Raw genomic sequence first — 24,405 nt, forward strand, 5'->3', positions numbered from 1 at the left:
ACATGTCCCGAGACAAAATAAAACTGTAGCTATCCTAAATATTCCTTACAGTACCAAATAATCTCCAAAATTACTTTTTGTTCCTCCCACCGCCTTGATAAGCAATTTACATGTCAAATTTAACAGATTGGGAAAAAAAAATAGTTGAACACTTTTTTTTATATATTTTGTTGCCATATCGTTCTTGTGATTGCTTTTTTTCGTATGTATTTTAAATAACCATAATAGAAATTACAGAGATAAACAAAGACTGTCACAACTGCTTAGTACATTATTTTATTCTCGTTTTTCACGGAGAACAAATAATTTACAGCTGTGATTATTGTATTCTACATGTTGCTGCACCATTGGTGTTCAGAATACCCTTTGTTCCAATTATTAAGTAGATTTATTGTGTTTGAAATGCATGTTTTTGGGCTGAATCTGAACTTTATTTGAAGTTGATTCAAAGTTGTGGCAGGTGTGCGTTCACTCCCATTAAGTCATAAAGAGGGTGTGCACACTTGTGCATTTGCGCGTAGGTCACATTAGACAGTGCAAAGTTTTTTTTTTTTTTTTTTTTAAATTGTTGAAATGACATATCGGTACTAGATTTCATTGTGGGTTTTTTTGGAGGGGGGGGTCACAAAAACCTGGCATTCAAACAGGGGTGTGTAGACTTTTCAAATGGACTCCATTCATTCTCGGCAGCGTAAATGAAAAATAGCTCTGAAAATAAAACACGGCTTCCCTCGCTTTTTTAATTGCGTCACACACGCGTTGACCCGAGCACAAAGTGCGTCGACTGTCGTCTCCCACGATGCCCGGCGAGACGCGCGGCGGGCGGCGAGCGTAGATAACACGCCGCTATCTCCGTCAGCCCCCACCCACCGACCCTCAAAGGGCCCACACTCAAAAAATACCTCCCAGACTTCCTCACCTCGTCTCCATCCGCGTCCGCCGTGGCCCACGATAGAACCGGCACCAGCTCAAGTTCCAGTGTTGCCTAGCAACTGGATGGTGGGAAACAATCGGCGCTGTCATGGTGGGGATTTAACAGCCAGCGAGTGGCTTTGCGTGCGCGGGGGGGGGGGGAGAATTATAATCAGACACAAACGCGCACGCATTAAATATAAAAGTGGTGTTTATTGCGCATCTGGGGAAACAAAAAGGCTCGGGGCCCAAATGTTTTATTTTTATTTTAAATGCAGATGAATTCATAATGCAAAATTACCAGTTGTAGTCCGTTCCCGAAAAAGAAAAACTTGCAAAATTACGAGCCGACTACAAGTCGCAAAGTTATGAGAATAAATCGTATAACGTTTAGAAAGTGAAAAAAGTTTTGGATTTGAAAAATTTGATTTTTTTTCTCTTCAAAATAAACATTTTTTTTTCTTCCAAAACAGCTTCCGGGGGGGCCCCCAAATTAAAATGCGATTTATTTATTTATTTATTTTAAATGGCGTTTAAAAAAAAAAAAAATTCCAGCTATTTACATCACAAACACATTTTGAAAATGTGAAATTTCATCTGGAATATTTTAAAAAATGGAAATTTCATTCCATTCCACTCCTGTAATAATTCAAATGCTTCTCATAGTATTACATTCATTTTTTAAGCACTGTTTTTCCAAATAAAATTCAATTTTCCCTCCTCTTGTAATATATAGGCATGTAAGATAAATATTTCCACAATTGACTTTTTCTTCAAAATGTTTTTATTGTAAGATGACTTCTATTAAAAATAAATAAATCTTCCCGTATGTTTTAATAATAATAAACCCCCCCACCCCTTCCCTCTTGGATACTTCTTTGTATTACACAAAGAAGATAATTAAATGTGGTTCAAGTTGAAGAATTCAGATTTAATCAATTCTTCGATTTTTCTTAGTGCTCCATCTTCTTGGGCATTCATTTTTAATTTCATTTCATTTCATCTTCCCCAACCCCCCAATCCCCAATCCCAGTTTTGGGCTTTCCAATTGTCCCTGAAGGCTTTGTAAACTTGTCGCAGTTCTCCTTGAGATGGACGTCGCAAGTAAATCGCAAGCCGAGCAATTTGTTATTCAGAAGTGAGCGTAATTATGTTTTTTTTTTTTTTTTTTTTTGCGACGGCAGGCTGTTGTCTTTATTCTGCCGGTGTAGCGAATCTCATTAGGCTGGGCGGGGGCATACCTAATAAAGTGGCCCCTCGTGCAGAGATCGGAAGAGAAAGAAGCTCTCGCTTGCGACCTTTAATCATGACTTTGCATTCAGGCCGTCGTTTAAAGACAGCATTCACGCTATATATGGAATAATAATTGATTGGTATTCATTTTCCATGCATCTCTAAGCTTAATTGGATTCTTCTTTTTGAATTTTTTTATTTTCATTCTCCTCATTTCACCCCCCACGAAAATGAGATCCCTTTTTCTCTCGAAATTTGTCCTTGCACGAGCCGAGGACGGCAGTCCAATTGCAACGTACGTTGTTTGTTAACTCCGACAGGCCGTTAGCGTCGCCGCTGTTTGTCGAGCGCGCGCGCTTAGCAAGCCTCACAAAGGCTAAAACCTTGAAGATCATTTGTAGAGATTGAACCGACTACAACTACATCAGGCTACGCTTTATTTATTTTTCTGCTTTTAATCATCAGTCAATCTTATTGCCTTCCTACCTCTTTATGTATCAGACTTGGTTCAGGAAAAATGTACATTTACGAGTGCAGATGTGCATTTTAAGAGACGACGTCGCGTCCGCAGCGGAGATTAATGACGGCTGCGATTTCCAAACGAGGTTTCTCCCTCGGCGCTTCGAACACAAATCTTTTGCACGCAGGAAGTTGCAAAATTACCACAATAACTTACGAAAATGAAATCGCGATCTGTCAAGACAAATGTCACCACCCCCAAAAAAAAGAGAGACAGAAAAGAGCATCCGTTGTCAGTCTAGATTGATATGATTTTTTTTTTAATGAAAATATCCATCCATCCATTATCTTTGTTGCTTATCCTCACGAGGATCGCGAGCAGTGCTGAAGCCTGTCCCAGCTGTCAATGGAAGGAGGTGGGGTGCACCCTGATCAATCGCAGGGCACATTGAGACAAACAGGCGCACTCACAATCACACCTATGGGCAATTTAGAGTGTCCAATTAATGTTGCATGTTTTTGGGATGTGGGAGGAAACCGGAGTGCCCACCCGGAGAAAACCCACGCAGCGATGGGGAGAACACGCAAACTCCACACGTGCGGGTCCGGGATTGAACCCGGAACCTCAGACCTGTGAGGCCAACGCTTTACCAACTGATCCACCGTGCGGCCTTGATGAAATGAGTTAGGGATAATAACTAAAACACGAAAAACTATTAAACTATGAATAAGGCTTCAAAATCATTCTCCTGTACATTTTTTTCCTTTTTTGTAAAAAAAAAAAAAAAACAAAAAAAACCTGTCCCCAAATAAAAAAAAATAGATATTTTTCTAAAATGTATTTTCTCAAAAGATTTCTTGAAAAGTACAGTACTATTCTGGGAAAAAAAAAAAAAAACTTCCATTTTTTTTTCTATATCAGGATCTCTTTTTTTCCCATGTATTGTAACTTCTTTCTCATAACGTTCCATTTTTTTCCTAAATAAAAACGAACTCCCCCCCCTTTTTTTTTTTTTTTTTTTTTTACACACACAGTGGTGCACTCAAATAGGCAAGGGAGTCTGTATATGATGAAGTTGTTTCCCAGCCTTGGGCGAGAGCGAAGACATTTTCCTGCTGACTTAATTAACAGTTTTTTTTTTTTTCATTATTATTATTATTGTTATTTCTAAGGCCGGCCTCCGGAAAATGACTTCACCAAGACGACAGCCCGCAAACGTTCTTTGTTTCAATGCCCTTTGGAGCCTCCTTTTTTTTTTTCTTTCAAATGCCGGCCGGCTGCACATCACCCGAGGCTGGGCGCGTTTGCCCTTTTCCGACGCCGCGCTCTCGTTCGAAAAGAACATTTTAGCAATTTAAAACCTTCCGCAACAACCCTGGCCTCGAAAATCGCCACTTGGAGTATTTGCGCTTGTGCTCTAAATGGGCTGACGAGTTTCCGTTTCGGCGTCTTTCACCGTCCCTTTATTTTCATTTTGCTGCACTTTCGTGTTGTAAACGGAGTTTTATTGGGAAGCTGAGACAAATGCAGTAAAGTGAGCTTTTCTGGAACCTCCGCTAATGAGCCTAAAATTGGTTTTAAATTAGCGCTCGGGTTGTTCTCGCTGTATAATTGCACTCTTGCGAGTGTTTTTCGTGGTCGCGTTGGTTCTTAGCGGCGTGGATTGTTTTAGCATCCTGGACAATTACATTAAAATATGAATAGGTGTCGCCAGGGCCGCTTGTGCCCTACAAGGACCCATCACGATAGATACTTTTCACGTAACATCGTGAGTCACATGACTTTTGTTTACGACGCCACACTGGATAGCAAAACTACAATACAACTCGCGTTTTTTAGTGATCTTTTTTTGAATATTGACTTGCTTATAAGCGTGTTTTCGTCATGGGATTTCATTGTGTGGTTTATGGTTGTAAGAAAAAGGGGTCTGAGGCTTCAGGTATTGTTTACCTTTTGCTGGGCATTCAGCTAATTTACTGTGGTATCCTCCACACTTGTTTCATATCTTTACGGAGGTCTTTGGGTTGTTGACATGCCTACGAGCACCCGCAGTGAGACTTTGCTTTCCAGGTTTGCGGTGAATAATGTGAACCTCGTGGCCCCGCCTGCCTCCTGCCCGTTGACAGCTGGGATAGGCTCTGGCACTCCCCGTCACCCTTGTGGGGATAAGCGGCAAAGAAAATAGATGGAAGGATGTACTGAGGGAGTAATTGCACCACTAGCAGTAGCTCGTGTACCAGACTGAGAATACCTGGCTTCAATCCAATGAATTACTGCATTAATTTGCAATAAAAAAAAAAAAAAAAGAAAATCCATCAAATACGATTACGTACACATGACTCGTATAACTGGAATATTTTTCGACCGGAAACAATGTCTTTAAATCTCGGACGGGGAAAAACAAAGACGCTTTTGACTGAGACAAACCAGTAAAATCCATCCGAGCGTGTTGCGTAGTAAATGGCAAAAAAATAAATAAAAAATAATGCGTTCCCATCTGAATATTTTATGGGGCTAATGGCTGCCATTTGTCTTTTTGAAACGCTACAGCGCTGTCGTGTGAGCTGTTGGAGCACAAACAAACCTTGAGTCATTTGCCGCTGAAGATCTTGTTGAGCGAGAGTACTTCCGCCCTCACAAAAGTGCATCACAAAAAAAGAAAAGCGACAAATTAGATCAGGATTTTCTTTACGTGGCAAGTCCAAACCCATCTTGTTCACAAAATAACAAAAAAAAACAAAAAATTCGATTGGTTCAAAAATTTCCATTGCCCCTTCCGTTGTGCCTTGAGATACGAGTGTAAATCGTTCCCCTAACACCCTCGTAATTCAAAACTAATAATTAGTTCCAGGCTGGATTAAACCGGATTCAAATGCTATTAGTGGTTCTTGGCAGAGGATAGGGAATATACACGTGAGTGATGTGAAATTGTTTGGCTGCATGTGTTGCATAAAGCGTGATATAGCATCGCCATTTGTTAGCACGTCAATGGCGTTTCCTGTAATGAGTTAGCATTAAGCTAGTGTACTCTCCTTATGTGGTTTGCTTAAATGCTATGGAAGGCGTATTTCTCTTTGTTTGATTATCAGTTTCACAGTGAACGTCAACTGGAAGTGGCAATAAACGTCTGGCAGCCTCTATTTTTATTTTTTTTTTTGTTCCCCACTATCTGGCAAAGCTCATGCTTGCTGTGAATTGAGTTCACCGCCACTCTCGCGTCCTCTTCAACTTCCATTTTGTGTTCAAAGGCTGCAGATTCCTCTCCAATCGGTTACACCGCGACCGCCGCCGCGCGTCTTATTTTCCGTCGGGCTCTCACTTCAGTTGAGAGCGGCCCAATTTCCCCGCCTCACGTTTAAGGGCAAGGAAATTATTCATTGGAACGCGGTGTCGCGTCTGCGTGATACGATAATGTGGTGTGTTACAGCGGAGGAAAACCCCACCGGAGACTTTTCTCCTGCTACAGGCAACATAAAGTCAAACAAACAAGCACTTAGAGAACTTAACTTATAAAATCTTCTTTCTATTAAATGCCCCAAAAATGATCGATTTTGTTCATCCATCTATGCCGCAGGTGTCCGGCCCGCCGCAGGATTTTATGCGTGAACTTCCATGATTCTTGTGAAAATCTGTAACAAAATTTCAAAGTCACGTAGCATAAATGGTAGCATTGAGAGATCATAGGTATTTTTGTGTTCGCAAACATGAACTACTTCTTCTTTTCCTTTCGGCTTGTCCTGTTAGAGGTCGCCACGGCGTGTCATCTTTTTTCCATCTTAGCCTATCTCGTACATCCTCCTCACTAACACCCAATGTCCTCATGTCCTCCCTCACAACATCCATCAACCTTTTCTTTGGTCTTCCTCTCTCTCTCTCTTTTCCCTGGCAGCTCATTCCTCAGCACCCTTCTACCAATATAAACCATCGAAGTCTGCTCTCTCTCACCTCGTCTCCAAAACATCCAACTTTGGCTGTCCCTCTTAATGAGCTCATTTCTAATCCTATCCAGCCTGCTCACTCCGAGCGAGAACCTCAACATCTTCATTTCTGCCACCTCCATTTCTGCTTCCTGTTGTCTCTTCAGTGCCGCCATCTCTAATCCAGACATCATGGCCGACCTCAAAACTCTTTTATAAACTTTGCCCTTCATCCTAGCGGAGACTCTTCTGTCACATAGAACACCAGACACCTTCCGGCAACTGTTCCTCCACCCCGCTTGGACCCGTTTCTTCACTTCCTTACCACACCCTCCATTGCTCTCTATTGTTGACCCCAAGTATTTGAAGTCGTCCACCCTCGCCATCTCTTCTCCCTGGAGCTTCTCTCTTCACCCTTCGGATTATCTTCATTCCTCTCCTTTCCAGTGCCGTCTTTGTAATTGTTCCTCTGCCTGCTCCCTGCTTTCACCGCAGATCACAATATCATCACGGTCCAAGGGGATTCCAGTCTTACCTCATCTGTCAGCCTATCCATTATGACCGCAAACTAACAAAAAAATGAGTTTGACGCCCCCGATCTATGCCAGCAACTTATAGTGAGGGGCAAAACAAGTGTATGCCCTTCCACTCGCCGGCAGAAGGTTAAATTAAAACGTGCATTGCGATTTAATACCCGAGTAATCACTCGGTCTTTAATTATACGTGATTAAAGCGAGGTGTGAAAACTGATATCAAAAGTTGAGGTCACGATTTTGTGTCCACCTGTTGGGTTTTGTTACAGCACAGCTACGTTGATTTGACGTTTACCGCGTTGACCTCCAAACGGAGTCCAATCACTTTAGAATCTGACTGGAAAGAACGTTCATCGCTCGAAGCGAACGCGCAGAAAGCGTTCGCTCACCTTATTGGCAATTTGTTCCCCGGCAGCGACGCACAACGAGGCGTTTAGGGAACATTACCCTCCTTGATCGCGCGCTCCCCTCGGGCAGAAAATAATCACAATAATTGTGGCGTTTTTCACCGTCGTGGCTGAAGCACGAGTTTTGCCTTAATTGCCGACGCGCGTGATCTACATTTTTATCAGAGATATGATTGCGGGTGACGCGCGAGTGCTGCTTGAAGATGAGGGTGTAATTAAAAACACATCAATGAGGAAATATTGCTGGGAAGTTTTTGGTAATTGTGCTGTAAGTGTTCAACTCATCACTCGTCGGAAGCTAAAAGTAAAGTTGATGTATGGGAATGGGACATGTTTGACTATTGCAGCAATACACGACAAGTACACCCAACTTTAATTCGATTACTGTTTGCGTAAATATACAGTAAATATTAAATTTGGGTTCCTTGGAATGTGAGTCAAATTTGTTCTAGACAACTCAAGGCACTTGTGTCTCAAATCATCTTTCATTTTCAGAATAAAAAGAAATGCCAATAATTAGTTGCGGCCTCTGCCACCCCCTGGAAAAAAACATACGTGGAACATGGACATTTTGCGGGGGGGTGGGGGGGGCGTTTGTTTTTTAATAAGGAAGTCCTCGATAAAAACATTGTCAAAATGATTAAATATAATGTAAAGGATAAAACAGTTTGCGTAGCAGGATTCATTCATTGCGGCTCCTTGTTTTGTGCTGGAACTGTCCACCGGGGGCAGTATAATGCAGTCAGCATAAGCGTTGTTGTAGATATATATATTACAACATATGTGCGAATATAAAAACATGTTACAACACCAAAAAATACATGCATTAGTTAGCCTTTCATGACATTTTCCCCATTGTGCAAGCATTAAGATTATTTTAAAGCAAAGTTCTGTGGTTGTTTTTTAAAAAAAAAAAAAAAAACGTGTGCCATTCTCTGGATTTTATGTTTAGTTTGACAGTAAACTTCAACTGCTGTATTTTGCGTTTCATTTTGTATTTCTCCATTTTGAACTGTTGAGTGGAAGGAGACACTGAAGCGCACTTGATATTAAATGTATGATTGTATCCTATTATTATTATTATTTATTTAATTTTTTTTTTTTTTTACATATGCAGTACTGTCGGGGTAATTTGGAGTCATTTTTCTTTCATTGGCCATGTATAATAATTAGACAACTGACGTCAGCTATTGTCTCTGAGCGAGCGTCGTGCGCATTTGCAATAAGCTCTTTGGTCGTCGTAAACATGCAGATGTTTATGGTGATAAAAAAGTAGCGATGATGAAAAGTAGAAACCGGGGAGGGCGGCGAGCCATATGAATTATAAGCACCGAGCGAATATGGAAGTGTAAGAGTGTGTATATCGTGTATGTGTGTGTGTGAGAAGCAGTGCCATCTTGCTCTGGACGGTTTTGTGCATTTCGTCACCGTGTTATTGCAGTCATGCGTGTATGTACTATGGCATCAATTTAATGGAAGCAGAACATACATGACGGGTGTGTATGTGCGTGCGCACGATAGTTGGCTTGCGTGTATCTGCAGAGGAAGGAGGAAGCGTTCGGGGGGGGTGCCGAGGAAGCAAACAGACACACAAGGGAACGCTACTAATTGGAAGCCTCATTTATTTGGAAAATAATAAATACAAAAGCAAAGTCACTATTCGAGTGATATTTTGCAAGGGGGGGGGGAGAAAAAAAGATGCTATTCACGGGCACAAATGAGTTCACAAAGACACTAATTAGTGTACGCAGGGACTAAATAGCACGTTTCCACTTGTCTATCACCGGCGCTGACTCAAGGACGGTTAAGCCTAATTATATGGAGGAAGTGTTACTCACGACAGCGAGAGATATGCCTGCTTTTGCCTAAAAAGACCCAACAGCGGAAATTTGACACTACAGTGGTGCCCTTATTTGCTCAAAATTCAAAACAAATCTCAAATCATTTTCCCTCATTCAAATGAATGGAAATGTCATTATTTTTTTTGGCCCCCCGCCCAAAAAAAAAAAAAAAAAAGCTTACAAACATTTTTATCGTGTGTCTTATGAATAATATAATGTGAAAACTATGAATTCATGGCGGCTCCTTACCTACCCGGAGGCTGTATAATAGTCTTGCAGACATAAATGAAGAGTTTCTCAATGACTGAGTCATTTTTCGCAGAGGATAAAGAATGTACACAGGTGAAAACGGTGTATGTCTACATGTGTGGCTGCACCGTTTGTGTTCAAATATTCATTGTTTAAAGGGTTGTTTGTGACCCTGCAACAATCAGTGGTATTCGTTAGCACGTCTGTGGGGTTTTGCATTATGCGTTAACCTCGAGCAAAGTTGTGCGATTAGTTTAAACGCAAACTATGTCACTGCCTTAATTTTATGTTTGCTTTGACAGTAAACTTCATCCGGCAGTCGCATTTAAACAGATTGAATCCACTTTTTTTGAAGATTCGTTCACGGTACCAAACCTGCGCTAGTCAGCTGAGGTGCTTTCACTGCCCGCGTCAAGTGTACGTACCGCAAATTTATGTTTGCAAGTCAAAACAAAACAAAACAAACAAACATCCCAGTGACTCGTTCTCGAAAAATCCAAGGTACGGCCTTTTTTCACATTATTTTTACGTTAATGTGTCGAATGGCGCGTTGATTGAACAACTAATGACTCGCTAACTCGAAAGTTTACAATGGGGCACTTTAACAAACGCAAAGCGTTTTTAGTCGTTATTGCAGAATCGTGTCATTAAAAAATAATTTCCTGGCAAACCAAGCCTGTAAATCCTAATACATTTTGATTAAAAGTAAAAAAAAAAAAATAATAATAATAATTGGCCCATTAAGTGTGTCATATAGTTGTATTCTAATTTCTGTCATCAAACTTAAATTTATGCAATTCTGAAAGGACATATGAAAGCATAGACCTGACAGGAATAAGATTGCATATTAAATTAAATGCAAATTAAACGGTTGATTGGGAGAATTAATGAGGTGTCTTTTTTTTTTTTTTTTTTTTTTTCCCCAAGTCTCCACTTAAGTTGTACTTAAACACAGCCTGTGTGTTTGTGTGACTTTGTAAGAATGTTTTGGAGAGTGTTTGCAACTAGCGGCAATAAGTGGGTTCGGGTTTATGGGGTTGTGGATTTGGTTTAAGGTGTGGCCGAGGCCTTGCGGGAGTTAAAAGGTTAAAGCGGTGTTTACGTGAGGAACAGAACAAAACGATAAACGGCAGCTCGGCGAATTAAGTGTGAACGTAGCGATAACGGTGACAAGCGATGAAGGTCTTTGCGTCAGGAGACTCCACCCACCAACGGTCCGGAAGGAGCCATGACAGTTGGTTCGGGTCAGGGATTAGGCGTCGTGGGTCTGGATTGGGTTTAGGAGTTTTGGGTCTGGTTAGGGTTATTTGTTTTGAGGCCATGGATCGGGCTATTTTGCCGCGACCCTTGTGAGGACAAGCGGCTAAGAAAATGGATGGATGGTTAGATGGGGCTATTACAGTGTCTTCTGTAATAACACATTATATCAGAGGTGCAACAATGTATCAATTAATTAACAACTAAGCGATTTATTAAAATAATGGACGGGTAGTTTGATCATCGATCAATCATTTAGAGCGGGGTTGTCAAACACGTTGTTGTTCGGGTTTCCCTCAGAGAGCCGTTATGAGTGTGGAACAAAAATATTCATCAATTTATGACCTAGTTTTGGAATCAGAAATCAGGGGTAATGTGTTTTTCCAACTATTCACGTTTGGTAACACAAAAAATCTTGTAATAGCTCAACTTGATCATTTGTGATGTATGACAATTTGAAATTGTAGTGCATATTTTTACAAGAATCATGGAAATTCACATTCTAGATGTGGCTTTGCGGGCCACGTAAAATCATGTGGCGGGCCAGATCCGGCCCCAGGGTCTTGAGTTTGACACCATTGTATCATGCTGTGGAGTTGAAATAGTCTTTTTTTAATAAATAATAATAAAATGGATATTTTTTGGTGATTCAATGATTGATTTGAAAAAAGCAATCGTCAGGTTGGTCGAGAATTAAAATAATCGTCACGCTGCAAAAAGTCTTTCCAATGTACTTCATTGTAACACGCACGCACATTGGCTATATATGATGAAAACGTGTTCATCCAGCATATTTTTGTGATTATTTTTTTAGGAAAACTGCAAACTGACTTGGGTTGAGCACATTCTAGTCACGTGCAACCAAAAATCCAAGACTCCCCCCCCCCCAGTGTAGCTGCAGACCTTAATCACACAACATTTCAACTTGAGGGACAGAACAGCGCTTAGACGTCAATAAATGTCGTGGACGTCCTCCCTTGTAATGAGTCCAAGCGTGTGCGCGGCGCGCTTGTGTTTGCACTCCAGACTATCAAGGAATGACTCCCTGCCGTCTTTCCCTTTTCCTCCCTCCCTCCCTCCCTCCCTCCGCTGGCACGTCGCTGTCATGTTGCCAGCCTCGTTTTCATTTTCCATCACAAGTTGAAGTACAGTAGGGACGCGTTGAATATTTCGCCGTAAACACTGCGGGTCCTGCGAGTCCTCCCTCCTCTTGCTCTTGCCCTTCCTCTTCTCCCTCCTCCTCATCCTCCATCTACTCCGCACTCCTCTCCCCGCCACCTGTTAGTCCGCCTCCCTCGCCGCTCTGCGCTGGAATCCCCTCTTCCTCCTCTCCTCCTCCTCCTCCTCCTCCTCCTCCCGTACTTCACCTTCTTGTCGTTTATGAGGAGTTTCCCCACTTCCTCTAAGGTAAGGAATATTAACGTGGATGTTGTCATCTTTGCATCATCATTTTCACCACCATCATCTCGCGTGTCAGCGCAACATTTGCGAGGCGGAGGGGAAGCCGGAGAGACGCCGGCCGCCGCTCTCGTCGGAACAAGTGCCACATGTTGCACCTTTTCGTTAGTCCGCTTCGTACGCGTCGAAGTTTACTCGGGCCCGAGTCGGCTCTAATTGGCAGGAGAGCCGCTGCGCCGCGGCCGCTCAACTTGCGGCACGTTTGCGGACGCGCTCGTGCGTGCGTGCCGCAGGTGGAGCGACGGTGATTGACTGGAGAATTAATGAGCGATATGGATTTAAAAAGGAGAAGAGGGAGGGTGGGCGCTGGGGGGGGGGGGCCATCCATGCTTGTAGTATGAGTCTAATTTAAAGTGAAGGCATTAAAAGAGGAGGGGGTGGAGGCATGTAGAGTCCAAATATACTCCTCCGGTCTCGAACCTCGCCATCTATACAGTCGCGATTGTGTATGTGGAAGAGCCACATGGGCCTCTGCTGCAGCTGCGTGAAACTTGCGCCTTATCATCGTCAGCGTACGCGAGTAATTTCAAGGGACTCCCGTGCAAAGTGTGCCGTCTGACATCTGTGGCATCGTTGCGCAGAAAAGAACGAACACCAGTGAGTGATGGGAAATGTATAATCATAGATGGATTTATGTAACTGCACTTGCGTAGTGTGAGACTTCTTGAAAATAACTGCTGAGTGTGTTTGTGGTTGGGGGGGGTGACTCCAATTTGATTAATCGAGAAGATAACGAAGTCGGACAATAAGATGAGAAGAGAGAGGGAAAAAATGGCTGCGAAAAAACATTTTTATTCAATGTCCATCATGAGAAGTTGAAGGGATGTGTACTAGCACACTTTCTCCGCATTAGGAAAACAAGTCGGCGCACTTGTAGCGCGCAGGGGCGTTTCTAGATCCCCGGGGGCCCAGGCAAGACCCACCATGCTGCTCCCCCCCCACCCCAAAAAAACAGGAATATGGCTAAACGTTTTTTTTTTTTTTCTGTGCTTATACACAACTATTTTTTTTTAAACTTTACCGTATTTTTTAATTTCAATTGTCTCATATCATGACATTAATCATATCATTTCATTCCCTCACCCAATGAGAAATGCTAGAAGAATCAATTTTAAAACATCAGATAAAAAAGAATCATCCATTTTGGAATCTTAATCGCCGAGTTGTAATCGATTCCAATTTCTACCAGTGAGACAACAGTGCACATTTAGTCAAGTAGGATATTAGCGCCTGTCACGTGCTGACTAGTTAGGCCAAGTAGCGTCACTAGCGCAGGGTTGTAGTTTATTGGGTATTGATAACCCAACAGTGACATAAGTAGCGACGGATTATTGTATTACTCGTAAGTCATTGTGGTTGTACTAGTGTGATGAATTGTTTTACTTATGGGCCCAAGGAGTGCACTAGTACATGGACCTCAAGATGGATATTGAGAATATCTTTTAAAGGCTCCAGCAGCTTTCCATAACGATGAAGATAGCGGGCGTGACTTTTACGGTCCATTTGAGGGAAGCTTGGCAAAGAATTCTTTGAACAACAACTGCGTACGTCGGCGCTTCAGCCGCTATGATTGTTGTTTCCTTCTTGGGAAAAACAAACCAAAATAAAACGTATAAAATCCTCTTGGTGCTTATCCGGCTCCCCTCGATATTATTGACGTCATTTTAACTCTACCAACGACTGAAGCGTTTTTCCTGTCGTGAGGATGAAGAGAAAGGATGAAAGCTGGCGTCATGAGAGCGATCAATCAGCATCTCGCTGGGAGCTTTTCCTTTTCTTTTTTTTTTTTTTTTTTTTTTTTTTTTGCTTTGCGAGCCAGCAGGCCCTCTCGGGTGTACGTGCGCTCGTAACCACATGTGCCACTGACTGTGCACATCACATCAACACATACACACACAACAACCAGCCGCATCATTGTGTGCACGTGTGTGTGTGTGTTTGCGGGTGTGCCGGGGGTGGGGGGTTTAGGGATTGATGAATTGATGCAATCTGGATGTTCACTGGCATTTCTGCGCACCTTCTGTCACATTTTCTCGGACTTTTTCCCAATCTTTTCATCAGCGTAAATGAATCTTTCAGTCCTCAGCAAATTTTTTTTCATTTTTTTTTTTTTTTTTTTTTAATTATGACTTGAAATTCATTACTTCTGCTTCACCTCGATGTCATGGTCAGATTATTTGCTCCAGCGGGGCAGCTGCGCTCGTTTTTATTGCGGAGAGAACAGCGAGACCCCTTACGTGCGTTGAGCTCCCGTTACTTTTATCCTTAACGCGAAGTTGGCAGGGCTTCGGAAAATAAACGTGGGGACTCTAAAAGCGGACGACAACGCGGTCATGTGACTTAAGTATTAAGTACAGTGCATTCCCATTTATCGCAGGAGATGCGCATCAGATTCATCTAGAAATGGTGCAAAATTCACCATTGAGATGGTTTTAAAAAATCATTTTGCTTACCTCTACCCCTCCCACAATTTTTAAACATTAAAACACCCTTTTAAAATGACTCCTTAGGCCGTGCTCTCACTCACTCGCTCACGCAGTTCTCCAAAGAAGAGGCACTGCGTGCTTGCTTCAAGCTATTTATGTCACTTCCTGTTGATTCACCGTTAACGTGACACATAAAAACAGAGGAAAATTTCCACATTCTGTATTTACCACCTCGTTATTTAATCGTAAATGTTCAAGTGAGGCGGCACGGTGGATCAGCCTCACAGTTCTGAGGACCCGGGTTCGATCCCGGCCCCGCCTGTGTGGAGTTTGCATGTTCTCCCCGTGCCTGCGTGGGTTTTCTCCGGGCACTCCAGTTTCCTCCCACATCCCAAAAACATGCACCAGTATTCGGACACTCTGCCCCAAGGTGTGATTATGAGTGCGTCTGTTTTTCTCCATGTGAGCTGCGTTTGGCTGGCGACCAGTTCAGGCTGTTCCCCCCGCCTCCTGCCAGTCTAAAGGCTGGGAGAGGCTCCAGCACTCCCTGCGACCCTTGTGTGGATAAGCGGCAAAGAAAATGAATGTATAAGTGAACCACGTAACTCCGGCTAACAGATGTTTGCTAACTTAGTGCTTAAACGAGCAAATGCCGTAAATGTTTGTGATTCAAAATTTTTCAACAACTGGATGTTCAACAGATATGGATCAGAAGCATAAACTAAGGGGGGGGGGGAATCAATTGCCGTGTATGCGCATTTCGTTTCAGCGTGACCTTGCCAACTACTGGCGTGGCATGCACATTACACATGGCCTCATGCCCATAGTCAGCTGGGCTAGGCTACGGAGAATGATGAATAGATGAAATTTGGGCTTGTTTCATTCAGCTTGTGTCAATATTGTGACACCCGAGCGGTGCCAAGCGCGTAAAGTGGCGATGAAGTCTCAGAGAAGACGACGCTAAACAATGGAGGACATCCAGCATGTTGTGTTCTTTCGCCTTGGCAAGCGGCGGCCACGCGACGAGGCACGTTTCGCGGAGGCGACGACTCCCAGCGCGCTAATCAACATAACGCTCGGCTGTGATTGGTTGGCACCACGACGGAGGGCAGCCAAACGTGGCGAAAAATCACACAACAAAACTGTTGTCGCAAGAAATATGTCTTGAGGGCAGGGATGTGAAAACCGACAGGGGATCACCACAAAACAATGGAAGCACTCCGCCCTTTTGTTGGCGAACAAATTGAATACGCGGTTGTCAACATATGCTAAGCAGCGAAACCTTAAAAAAAGAAAAGACGAAATCCCAGCTTGGTTTTGCTGTTGGCAAAGCAAAGAGTTACTGGCAGTCTTCTGAGCTCTACTTTTATTTCATTAAAACACCGTGTGATAACATTAGTATGTGTATTTTTTTTTTTTTAAAGTAGTGCCACAAATTTCCGTGAAGCTTCTTTTTACCTTAAAAAAATTATTAAAAATAATCCCGCTGAACAAGGCAGAACTGGAGAATCGTGAATAAATCACAGCCGGCGACTCACACCCAGACAAAAAACAACTAGGGAAAAACGTCGACCCTCGATGTTCTGGTGATGTTTGTTTTCAGAAACAATGCTTTGAGGTGCCGAATATGTCATTTTGTCGAACCGCTATCCATATGGCACGGCTGTCTTATATCTCCCTGGTTGCTGTATTAGAATAATTCAATGAGAGGAATTGTGAGGATCAAGGAGAAAGTTTGGATATTTAGCAGGTTATTGCCTTCACAGTCCCAATGAGTGACTGCACTTTGATATTTTGGCGACAGAGACTCCTCACGCTTCGCTTTTTTGGCCACAGGTACAGTAGACCAGAGCCAGTGGCCCGTCAACATGCTCTCGGTCAAACGAGTCAAAGACGTTCCGGGGCTGGCAGCTCGCACGCCGCCTTGCGCCACCGACGAACGTTTCATCCTCGGCCAAGGGGACGCCGGCCGAACGAGCCCGCGACGCGCGCCTCCCGCTGTTTGCGCTCGCAGCCCCCGTCGCCTCCGAGACGGGGCGACCCCGCGATCTCGCGGAAGGTCAACCGTCACGGGCAGATCTTTTCTGTTTGGCCAGGATGTTGCACAGCTTTCCCCGATGCCTGCCAAGGTTGAATGTGGTTAGGTTTTTCCTTGAACTGATTATAACATTCATCCATCCATCCGTTTTCTGAGCTGAAAACTGATAAAACCTTGGACTTTTTTTGTTTTTGTTTCTCTGTCTACACCACACGGGTGTTTTGTCACATCATTTGGGCCTTGATCATCTGCATGCAAATCTGTTCCAAAGACAAAACAAAACACTTGTATTTGATCACTTTTGTGTGCTGCGCAGGGTACTTGGACCGCTTCCATTAGTTGATGCAAAAAGCTGCCAAAACTGTGAGAAAGTGTGTGACTCACCTCATCTGCTCAAAGTCTCCAGCTTTTCTTTCTCTTTTTTTTTATGTTTAAAGACTAAACTCCAGCACTATAACGCCGAGCATTTCGCTCGAGATCGATGGATGCTGCAGGTGGTCCAGAAGGGAATTTATCCACCGCCGAAGACAAAACGCCCCCACCGAGGCCAGCTGCGTTCGTCTTTAGAAAACAAAAGCCTTCAGATGTTTTCAGCGCGGCCCCCTCTTGTTTATTTAAGGACGAGAACAGACACAGCAGGCCGCTCGTGGTCAACTCAGGCGCTCCGCGAGCACGACTTGATATCGCCGTCATGCCATTATCGGGCCGCGCCGCGTACGGCAGTCTCCATCCCATAAGCGCCAGATTGTCTATGGGGGATTTAGATGACACGCTTGCAGTTTGATCGAGGAGGATGTGGAAGCTTCGGGCAGGAGATCTGCTGAGCGTAATGCTTCATCTTTTATCCCCGTAGCCTCAAGTCTATTCCGACATGGTCCGGGAAAATGCAAATTAGGCCGCACCATCTGCCGTCTTCTCCACGTAACTTCCTTTTCCTGAGATTTGTAATTATTGCAGCGCGAGAGCGCGCCGTATCTTTCACTTCCTAACAAATAACATCCTCATCTGTGTGAAATTCGCCCTGTTGGGAATTTCAGCGAGTTGCCAGAGCAACGCAGTTACGGTGTAACTATCGCGTAGGGCTGTAAAAACAGAAAAGTAAAACATCGCTCCTAAAGTTTCTGGTCGTATTATACCGGTCGGCGCCGCCTCAGTGGTGGACGATGATTGCATCGAGGTGTAAATGTGATTGCGGGCCAACTGGTCCAGTTTAGAACGAGCCCAAAGTCAGTTGGATGTGGGTTCCCGGTTCAGCCGCAATCCCGAACAGAATAAGCAGGAGGAAAAAGAATAAAGACGTGATGCTATTACAATCTCATTTGCACAGACAAACGTGCAAAAAATTAATTGAGCCTGACAGGACAAAATGCGCGGAAAAGGGACTCGCAAACATTTAACACGAGTTTTATTTGAATACTGTATGAAGCGAAATGCCACGGCATGGCGATTTCAAATTGAGTTGTGACACTTCTTCTTCTTCTTTCTCCCTTTTCAGTCTTCCTACTTTCATCCCAATGACCGTGCGGAAAGGAAAAACTTTAGCCATCACCATCCAGGAGCACATGGCCATCGACGTCTGCCCGGGACCGATCCGGCCCATCCGCCAAATCTCCGCCTACTTCCCCCGCCTCTCGCCCACTTCCTCCTTCTCGGAGCCGCTCTCGCCCAATCAGACGGGGGCCTCGGCCACCCTCAGCCCCGGGGCCACGGGTCAAGGAGGAGCGGGAGGAGGCGGCGGCGATGGCCTGTTGTCGCCCTTGTTAGCGGCGAGAGGCGGCGGAGGGGCGGGGGGCTCGCTGTCCGCCATGAGCAGCATTGACACCTCCGTCGAGGTGGACAGTTGTGACAGCGACGATAACAGTGAGTCACCGGGAACTTGCCGGAGCAATAAATAGAACTCACCTGTCCCACATGCACCCGTATCTTGACTTAGGCCTGACCCACTTTGACGAGTCTTTCCAGTTACGAGCCGGCACTCGAACACGTTTTTAATTTGTGCTGGGGGTTCAAATTTGGCTTAAGGTAACAAGTGAGGGGGGAGGAGGAGGGAATCCTGATGTTAAGCTGCCAAAGACACAAATACAAAATGAATGCACTCACAAGGAGCATGGAGCGGAAGTTACCGCATGTAAAACCGGAGTTGAAGTCAGAGCTCCTCACATCACTCAATAGGCCCTTAAAGGCGCACTTTTGGCTGAATTACGTACACTACTTCTTTCCACTATCTTTTGTTTTAGCATGTTTTTATTTTTAACTTTTACAATTCAGTGCTTTTTTTTTTTATAAGCTTGGAAAAGAGTTAAGCTGGTAAGTCACACTGCGTGGTCACAGCAAAAGATGTTTCAAAAGTACTCACACTTTGTACTTAAGCACAGAAAAAGTACTTGTGGAGAAAAGGAGTTGAAGTACTTACTGATAAGTAAAAAAACAAACAAAAAAAAAATCCAGGCTCTGCAAAGTACAAAAAGTAAAAAAGAATTTTTATTGCTCCCTCTTATCATCTTTTTTTTTTTTGTACATCGTGTAGTCCATAGGTGTCAGACTCAAGGCTTGGGGGCCAAATTCGCCCCACCACATGATTTTATGTGGCCCGCGAAGGCAAATCATCCGTGTCAAAATCTGTGATTCTTGTGAAAATATAACCCAACATTTCAAATTGTCATGTCATAAATGATAAAGTTGAGATGTTATAAGCATGTTTGTGTTACCAAGCAACAGTAGTAGGAAAAACCCATTACGCGTGATTTCTGATTCCAAAACTAGTTCATAAATTTCATGTGTAAATATGATGTGGCAATTCAGGATTTCTGTGGTTTCACCATAACCGGCCTGTGAGGGAAATCGTAACCACGATGTGGCCCGCGACAAAAATGAGAAATGAGTTTGAGACCCCAGGTGTAGTCATTCGCGGCGCTCGCAAAAAGTAACAAACCTGTTGTGACGGAGAGCGGAAAGTAGAGGTATCTGTTTTCAAATGTAGTGAGAATAAGTAAAAATTCGTCAAAAAATAGTGAAGTATAGATACCCGGAAAATCTGCTTGCGTACAGTAACGTCATGCGCACGCTCGCTCACAATAAGTACACCTCCGTAACAACAATTTTGCTTCATCTATTCATTCCTCTAGAACGGTCTTAATTAAGAACGTCACGGCTGCCTGCAGGATTTAATGCGCCGCAGTCGTCACACGGCGCTCCAAAGAAGCGCGTGGCGGTTGTCACGCATGATCTAGCCTACACGCGACTATTTTGGAACTTGAAGAATTCCGCCGTGCTCACCCCTGCGGGACCTCAAAACGGGCACTTTGCGTCACTGTCTTAAAGTGTTTAAAAAAAACAAAAAGAAAAGCAAAGAAATGTGTGAAGGAGCATTTCACGCATTATTTGAAGCGGAAGCGAATGATTGAATTCTATATTAAGGCACATGTGTAGGGGTTGAGAAGAATAAGATGGAAAAAAATCTGTTTTACGAAGATAATAATGCTAAATTTTGAATGACGCTGTCACCGAGGTTCAGCAATTCTATCAACAGTATCTAAATTATCATTGTCTGCATTTATTTTAACGAGATTTATCGGGGAGTGCCGGAGCCTATCCCAGCTGTCAACGGGCAGGAGGCGAGGTACACCCGGAACTGGTCGCCGGCCAATCGCACACCTAGGGGCAATTTAGAGTGTCCAATTAACGTTGCGTGTTTTTGGGATGTGGGAGGAAACCGGAGTGCCCGGAGAAAACCCACGCGGGCACGGGGAGAACATGCAAACTCCACACAGGCGGGGCTGGGATCGAACCCGGGTCCTCAGAACTGTGAGGCCACCGTGCCGCCTCCTCGACAACTAATCTTAGCTCAATTTTATGTGTATAGCACATAAAAACATCCGCAGATGAAATAAAGCGCTGGACATTAATAAAAAAAAAAAACACAAGACAGTAGAGCACAAGATAATTCAAAATATTAACAAAACATTTAAAACAAATGATGGGCTCAAGGCAAATTGCGTATGCTCCCTCTTGTGCGCTCCAGTTAAGAGGTGAGCGGCAGCATTTTGAACCAAAAGCGAGGATTGGCTGACCCGTGTACGACATGACTACAGAAGTTATCATTTCTCAGAAGTCCTGAATATAATATAATATAATGTGCTCGATCCACAGCTTCTTTGGGGACGTTGGAGTTTGACCTGCTGTACGACAGAGCCACCAGCTCCTTGCACTGCACCGTCCTGAAAGCAAAGGTGCAGAAGCACGACGTCAATGTTTATTGTTTACACGATTCGCGGCATTTCATTTGCACGGGGGGGATTGATTTGCTATCCGACGCAATTACGATCTTGCTCACGTAATGAATGAATGTCATAAGTCAAGGGAACGTTCTCCATGCTAAAATGGGGAATAAACATTCAGCCATCTCGCCACTGTTTCCGTCGCTCTCGGGTTCAGGCACTCAGCATTCAAAGAACACAAAAATCCAATCAGGATCAAACGTGGTTGTCTTCTATTATCTTCTTTTTTGGGGGAGGGGGTGGGGGGTGGGGGGTCTTGCATGCAATTTGATCACATCACGAACGCTGCATTTGTTTGGCCGCCGGCCCGTCGCTTTGATGCTCGCCGCCCTCACAGAGCCGCCGGCGGGGCTGGAGAATCTCGATTGTCGGCGAATGAAAGCGCCGCAAACGGTTCGGGACGTTTGCGACGGACGCGCTCAAAAGACGCCCGCGCCAGATACGAGCGGCGCTATAAGAGCGTCGCAATCAAACCGGCGCGCGAGGTGAAAATTAGGCAGTTTTGCCCTACAATTGTCATAAATGTCTAAAAAATGAAGCTCGTGGCACAGCACCAAACAAAAATAATATCTCTGCACAAAATTTAAATAGAATGATCCATCCGTTTTCTTAGCGGCTTATCCTCACAAGGGTCGCAAGGAGTGCTGGAGCTTGTCTCAGCTGTCATCAGGCAGGAGGCGGTGTGCACCCTGGACTGGTCACCCGCCAATCGCACTGCATAAATAGAATTATTTTTCATCAAATGAACCTATAATTTTTATAAATGAGCAGTACAAGTAGCATCTAGTAGTAATGTCTGTCCCAAGACCTTTTCCCCAAATATACTTTATAGCAAAACTTCAACCCTCACCTTTCCTTCATCCCGTCCGTCCTTTTCCGGCGTTTTGCGCAAAACGTCCTCCGTCGCGCTTTAGTTTCCCGCTCACGTACGGCTCATCCCGTTCTCTGCCTCCGCCAGGGTCTGAAACCGATGGATTTCAACGGCTTGGCGGATCCCTACGTGAAGCTGCACCTCTTACCGGGAGCCTGCAAGGTCGGAATCTTTTTGTTTTCGTTTTTGTTTGCCACGGCTTTGCAGATTTGTGGATCCGTAATGAGTTCGTGCTCAGATTTTGACACACTCCGACTTATTTTTAAAATTCTTGAATTATTCTGATGCGCATTGAAAACCACCGCAGAAGAAAAGCGAGAGAATCTAGATATCTGAACACAAGTAGTGTCGTACAAATATTTGGAGTAAACGTCTTTCCTCAGAAGGTTGTCCGGTTTCCAGAACCCCGACGGGTCGTCACCAGTTGCTGACGTTTTTGCCTTCTTTGTATTCTGCAGGCCAACAAACTGAAAACCAAGACGGTCCGTAACACTTTGAACCCGGTGTGGAACGAGACGCTCACGTACTGCGGCATCACCGAGGAGGACATGACTCGGAAAACGCTGCGGTAAATATCCGACCCCCTCCCGTCTCTCTCTCGGGACATTTGGCTTTGGTTCTGTCTTCTGGCCTGTTTCAGTCACGGCCGTCTGCGCTGTTTTTTTTTTTTTTTTTTTGTCTGCCGCGTTCCCACGCCCCGCGCCGCCGATCCCTCCGCCCGCTTTGTTCCTTCCCTGTCGGCGTCGGCGAGGATCCCGCCTCATTGCGACCGTCTTTGTTTCGCCACGACAGATTGAGGTCACGCTTAAGCACCACGGGGTGTTTTCATGTCCTAGACCCCCCGCCGCCACCAAAGGTGAGAAAAGCTGGGAATCGTCACGTCCACGCGACTCAAACTTTGGCCGCGTAGGATTTAAACGGGATTGACGGCCCATCTCCAGAGGGAAATGGCTGACCCGTGACAACCGTGTTCACCAGAGGAGCTTTCAGACGAGAACGTACGCTTTGTACCGAGATGTTCCGCATCATTTTTTTTTTTTTTTTTTTTCAGACTTGGTCGTAGCCACTCACAACATATATCAGTACTATTTAGATACATAAAATTGTAATTAACACAATGACATGCAATTATGACCTTTCTTTCTTCCTGCCGTGGATGATAATTCACCCACGTTTCAAATTACTGCAGTTTAGCGCCAACTGCTGGCCAGGATGACTTACACGATGGCAGATTTTGTGGTATCAGTGCCTTAATATGTTCAGTCCTCATGAGTACCTTGATGATATAATAATAAAATATATTAATAATAATAGTGGCACGGTGGATTAGCTGGTAAAGCGTTGGCCTCACAGTTCTGAGGTCCCGGGTTCAATCCCAGAGTTTGCGTGTTTTCCCCGTGCCTGCGTGGGTTTTCTCCGGGCACTCCGGTTTCCTCCCACATCCCAAAAAAAACATGCAATATTAATTGAACACTCTAAATTGCCCGTAGGTGTGATTGTGAGCGCGACTGTTGTCTGTCTCCATGTGCCCTGCGATTGGCTGGCGACCAGTTCAGCGTGTGCCTCTTGCCCGTTGACAGCTGGGATAGGCTCAAGCACTCCCTCTGCGTCCCTCGTGAGGATAAGCGGCTAAAGATAATGGATGGATGGATGTAATTACCTGCTGGCCAGGATGATTTACACGATGTCAGATTTTTCAATATCAGTGCCTTATACGGCCAGCCTTAATGAGTACCTTGATGACATAATAATAATTATTAATAATAATAATTTGGGGGTTTAAGAAAAAGGGGGTATATATATTATTTTTATTTTTTTTAACCCCCCTTTTTTTTTTTTTCATTGAAATTTTGTCAGTTCAAGTTGTCATTTTACGCTGAAATAAAAGCACAGAACAAAAACTATTCAAGTTACAAAATAAATCATGGAAACGAGTGTTTTACAATAATGCTTAACTGTATTTATATTTTTTCATGTAGATGTGTGCACAAGCTCAAATCCAAGCGAAATCGGTTCCCCCTGCAGTGTAATTGGCTCCATTATCTTCATATACAACCAAGTCAATAACGTTCGGTGTGCTTGACGTGCACGCAAAGATGGATGTGGTGATGCATCAGATACTGCCTATTTTCTTCCAATATGCTGATTATCGCGCCATCTTTTTTGCATCGTGATATTGTTTGCGTTTGGAAGGCAGATACTCTTTTCGGCCTGGAGTAAATCCCAGGATGATACCGCACATACTGCGACTTCCTCTGAGATCCCCACATCTGATGTATAAGTACCGTCAAAATCATAATGTTCCATTAAGGAGGTCAGCTAAAATTAATGTGAAGGACATTACATATGTGAGTAAAGAAATGTCCTCAAAATTAAGGATCAAATAAAGTACTCAAGTAGTGTTGTGAACATTTGAACGTGATGTCTGCGTAAATGAATAAGAAGTCGATTCATTGTGTCTTTTAATTAATGCGAGTCATAAACGAGCGTTATTAGTTTTTCAGATTGACATATTGTGGATTCACT

General features: G+C 43.9%; 1 protein-coding gene across 3 annotated transcripts in view; it reads left to right on the top strand.

Moving 5' to 3' along the window:
- The window catches only part of doc2a (double C2-like domains, alpha), a 37,212-nt gene that overhangs the window by 2,164 nt on the left and 10,643 nt on the right, over positions 1-24,405 (top strand). For all 3 annotated transcript variants that reach the window (XM_061809729.1, XM_061809730.1, XM_061809732.1), the window contains exons 4-7: positions 18,227-18,591; positions 20,881-20,960; positions 21,967-22,041; positions 22,338-22,447. In XM_061809729.1, the coding sequence (XP_061665713.1) occupies positions 18,246-18,591; positions 20,881-20,960; positions 21,967-22,041; positions 22,338-22,447 (611 nt within the window). In that variant the 5' untranslated portion in view covers positions 18,227-18,245. The remainder of the gene's footprint in view (positions 1-18,226; positions 18,592-20,880; positions 20,961-21,966; positions 22,042-22,337; positions 22,448-24,405) is intronic.

The sequence above is a fragment of the Syngnathoides biaculeatus genome, chromosome 22, assembly GCF_019802595.1.
Source record: "Syngnathoides biaculeatus isolate LvHL_M chromosome 22, ASM1980259v1, whole genome shotgun sequence".
Taxonomy (NCBI): Eukaryota; Metazoa; Chordata; class Actinopteri; order Syngnathiformes; family Syngnathidae; genus Syngnathoides; species Syngnathoides biaculeatus.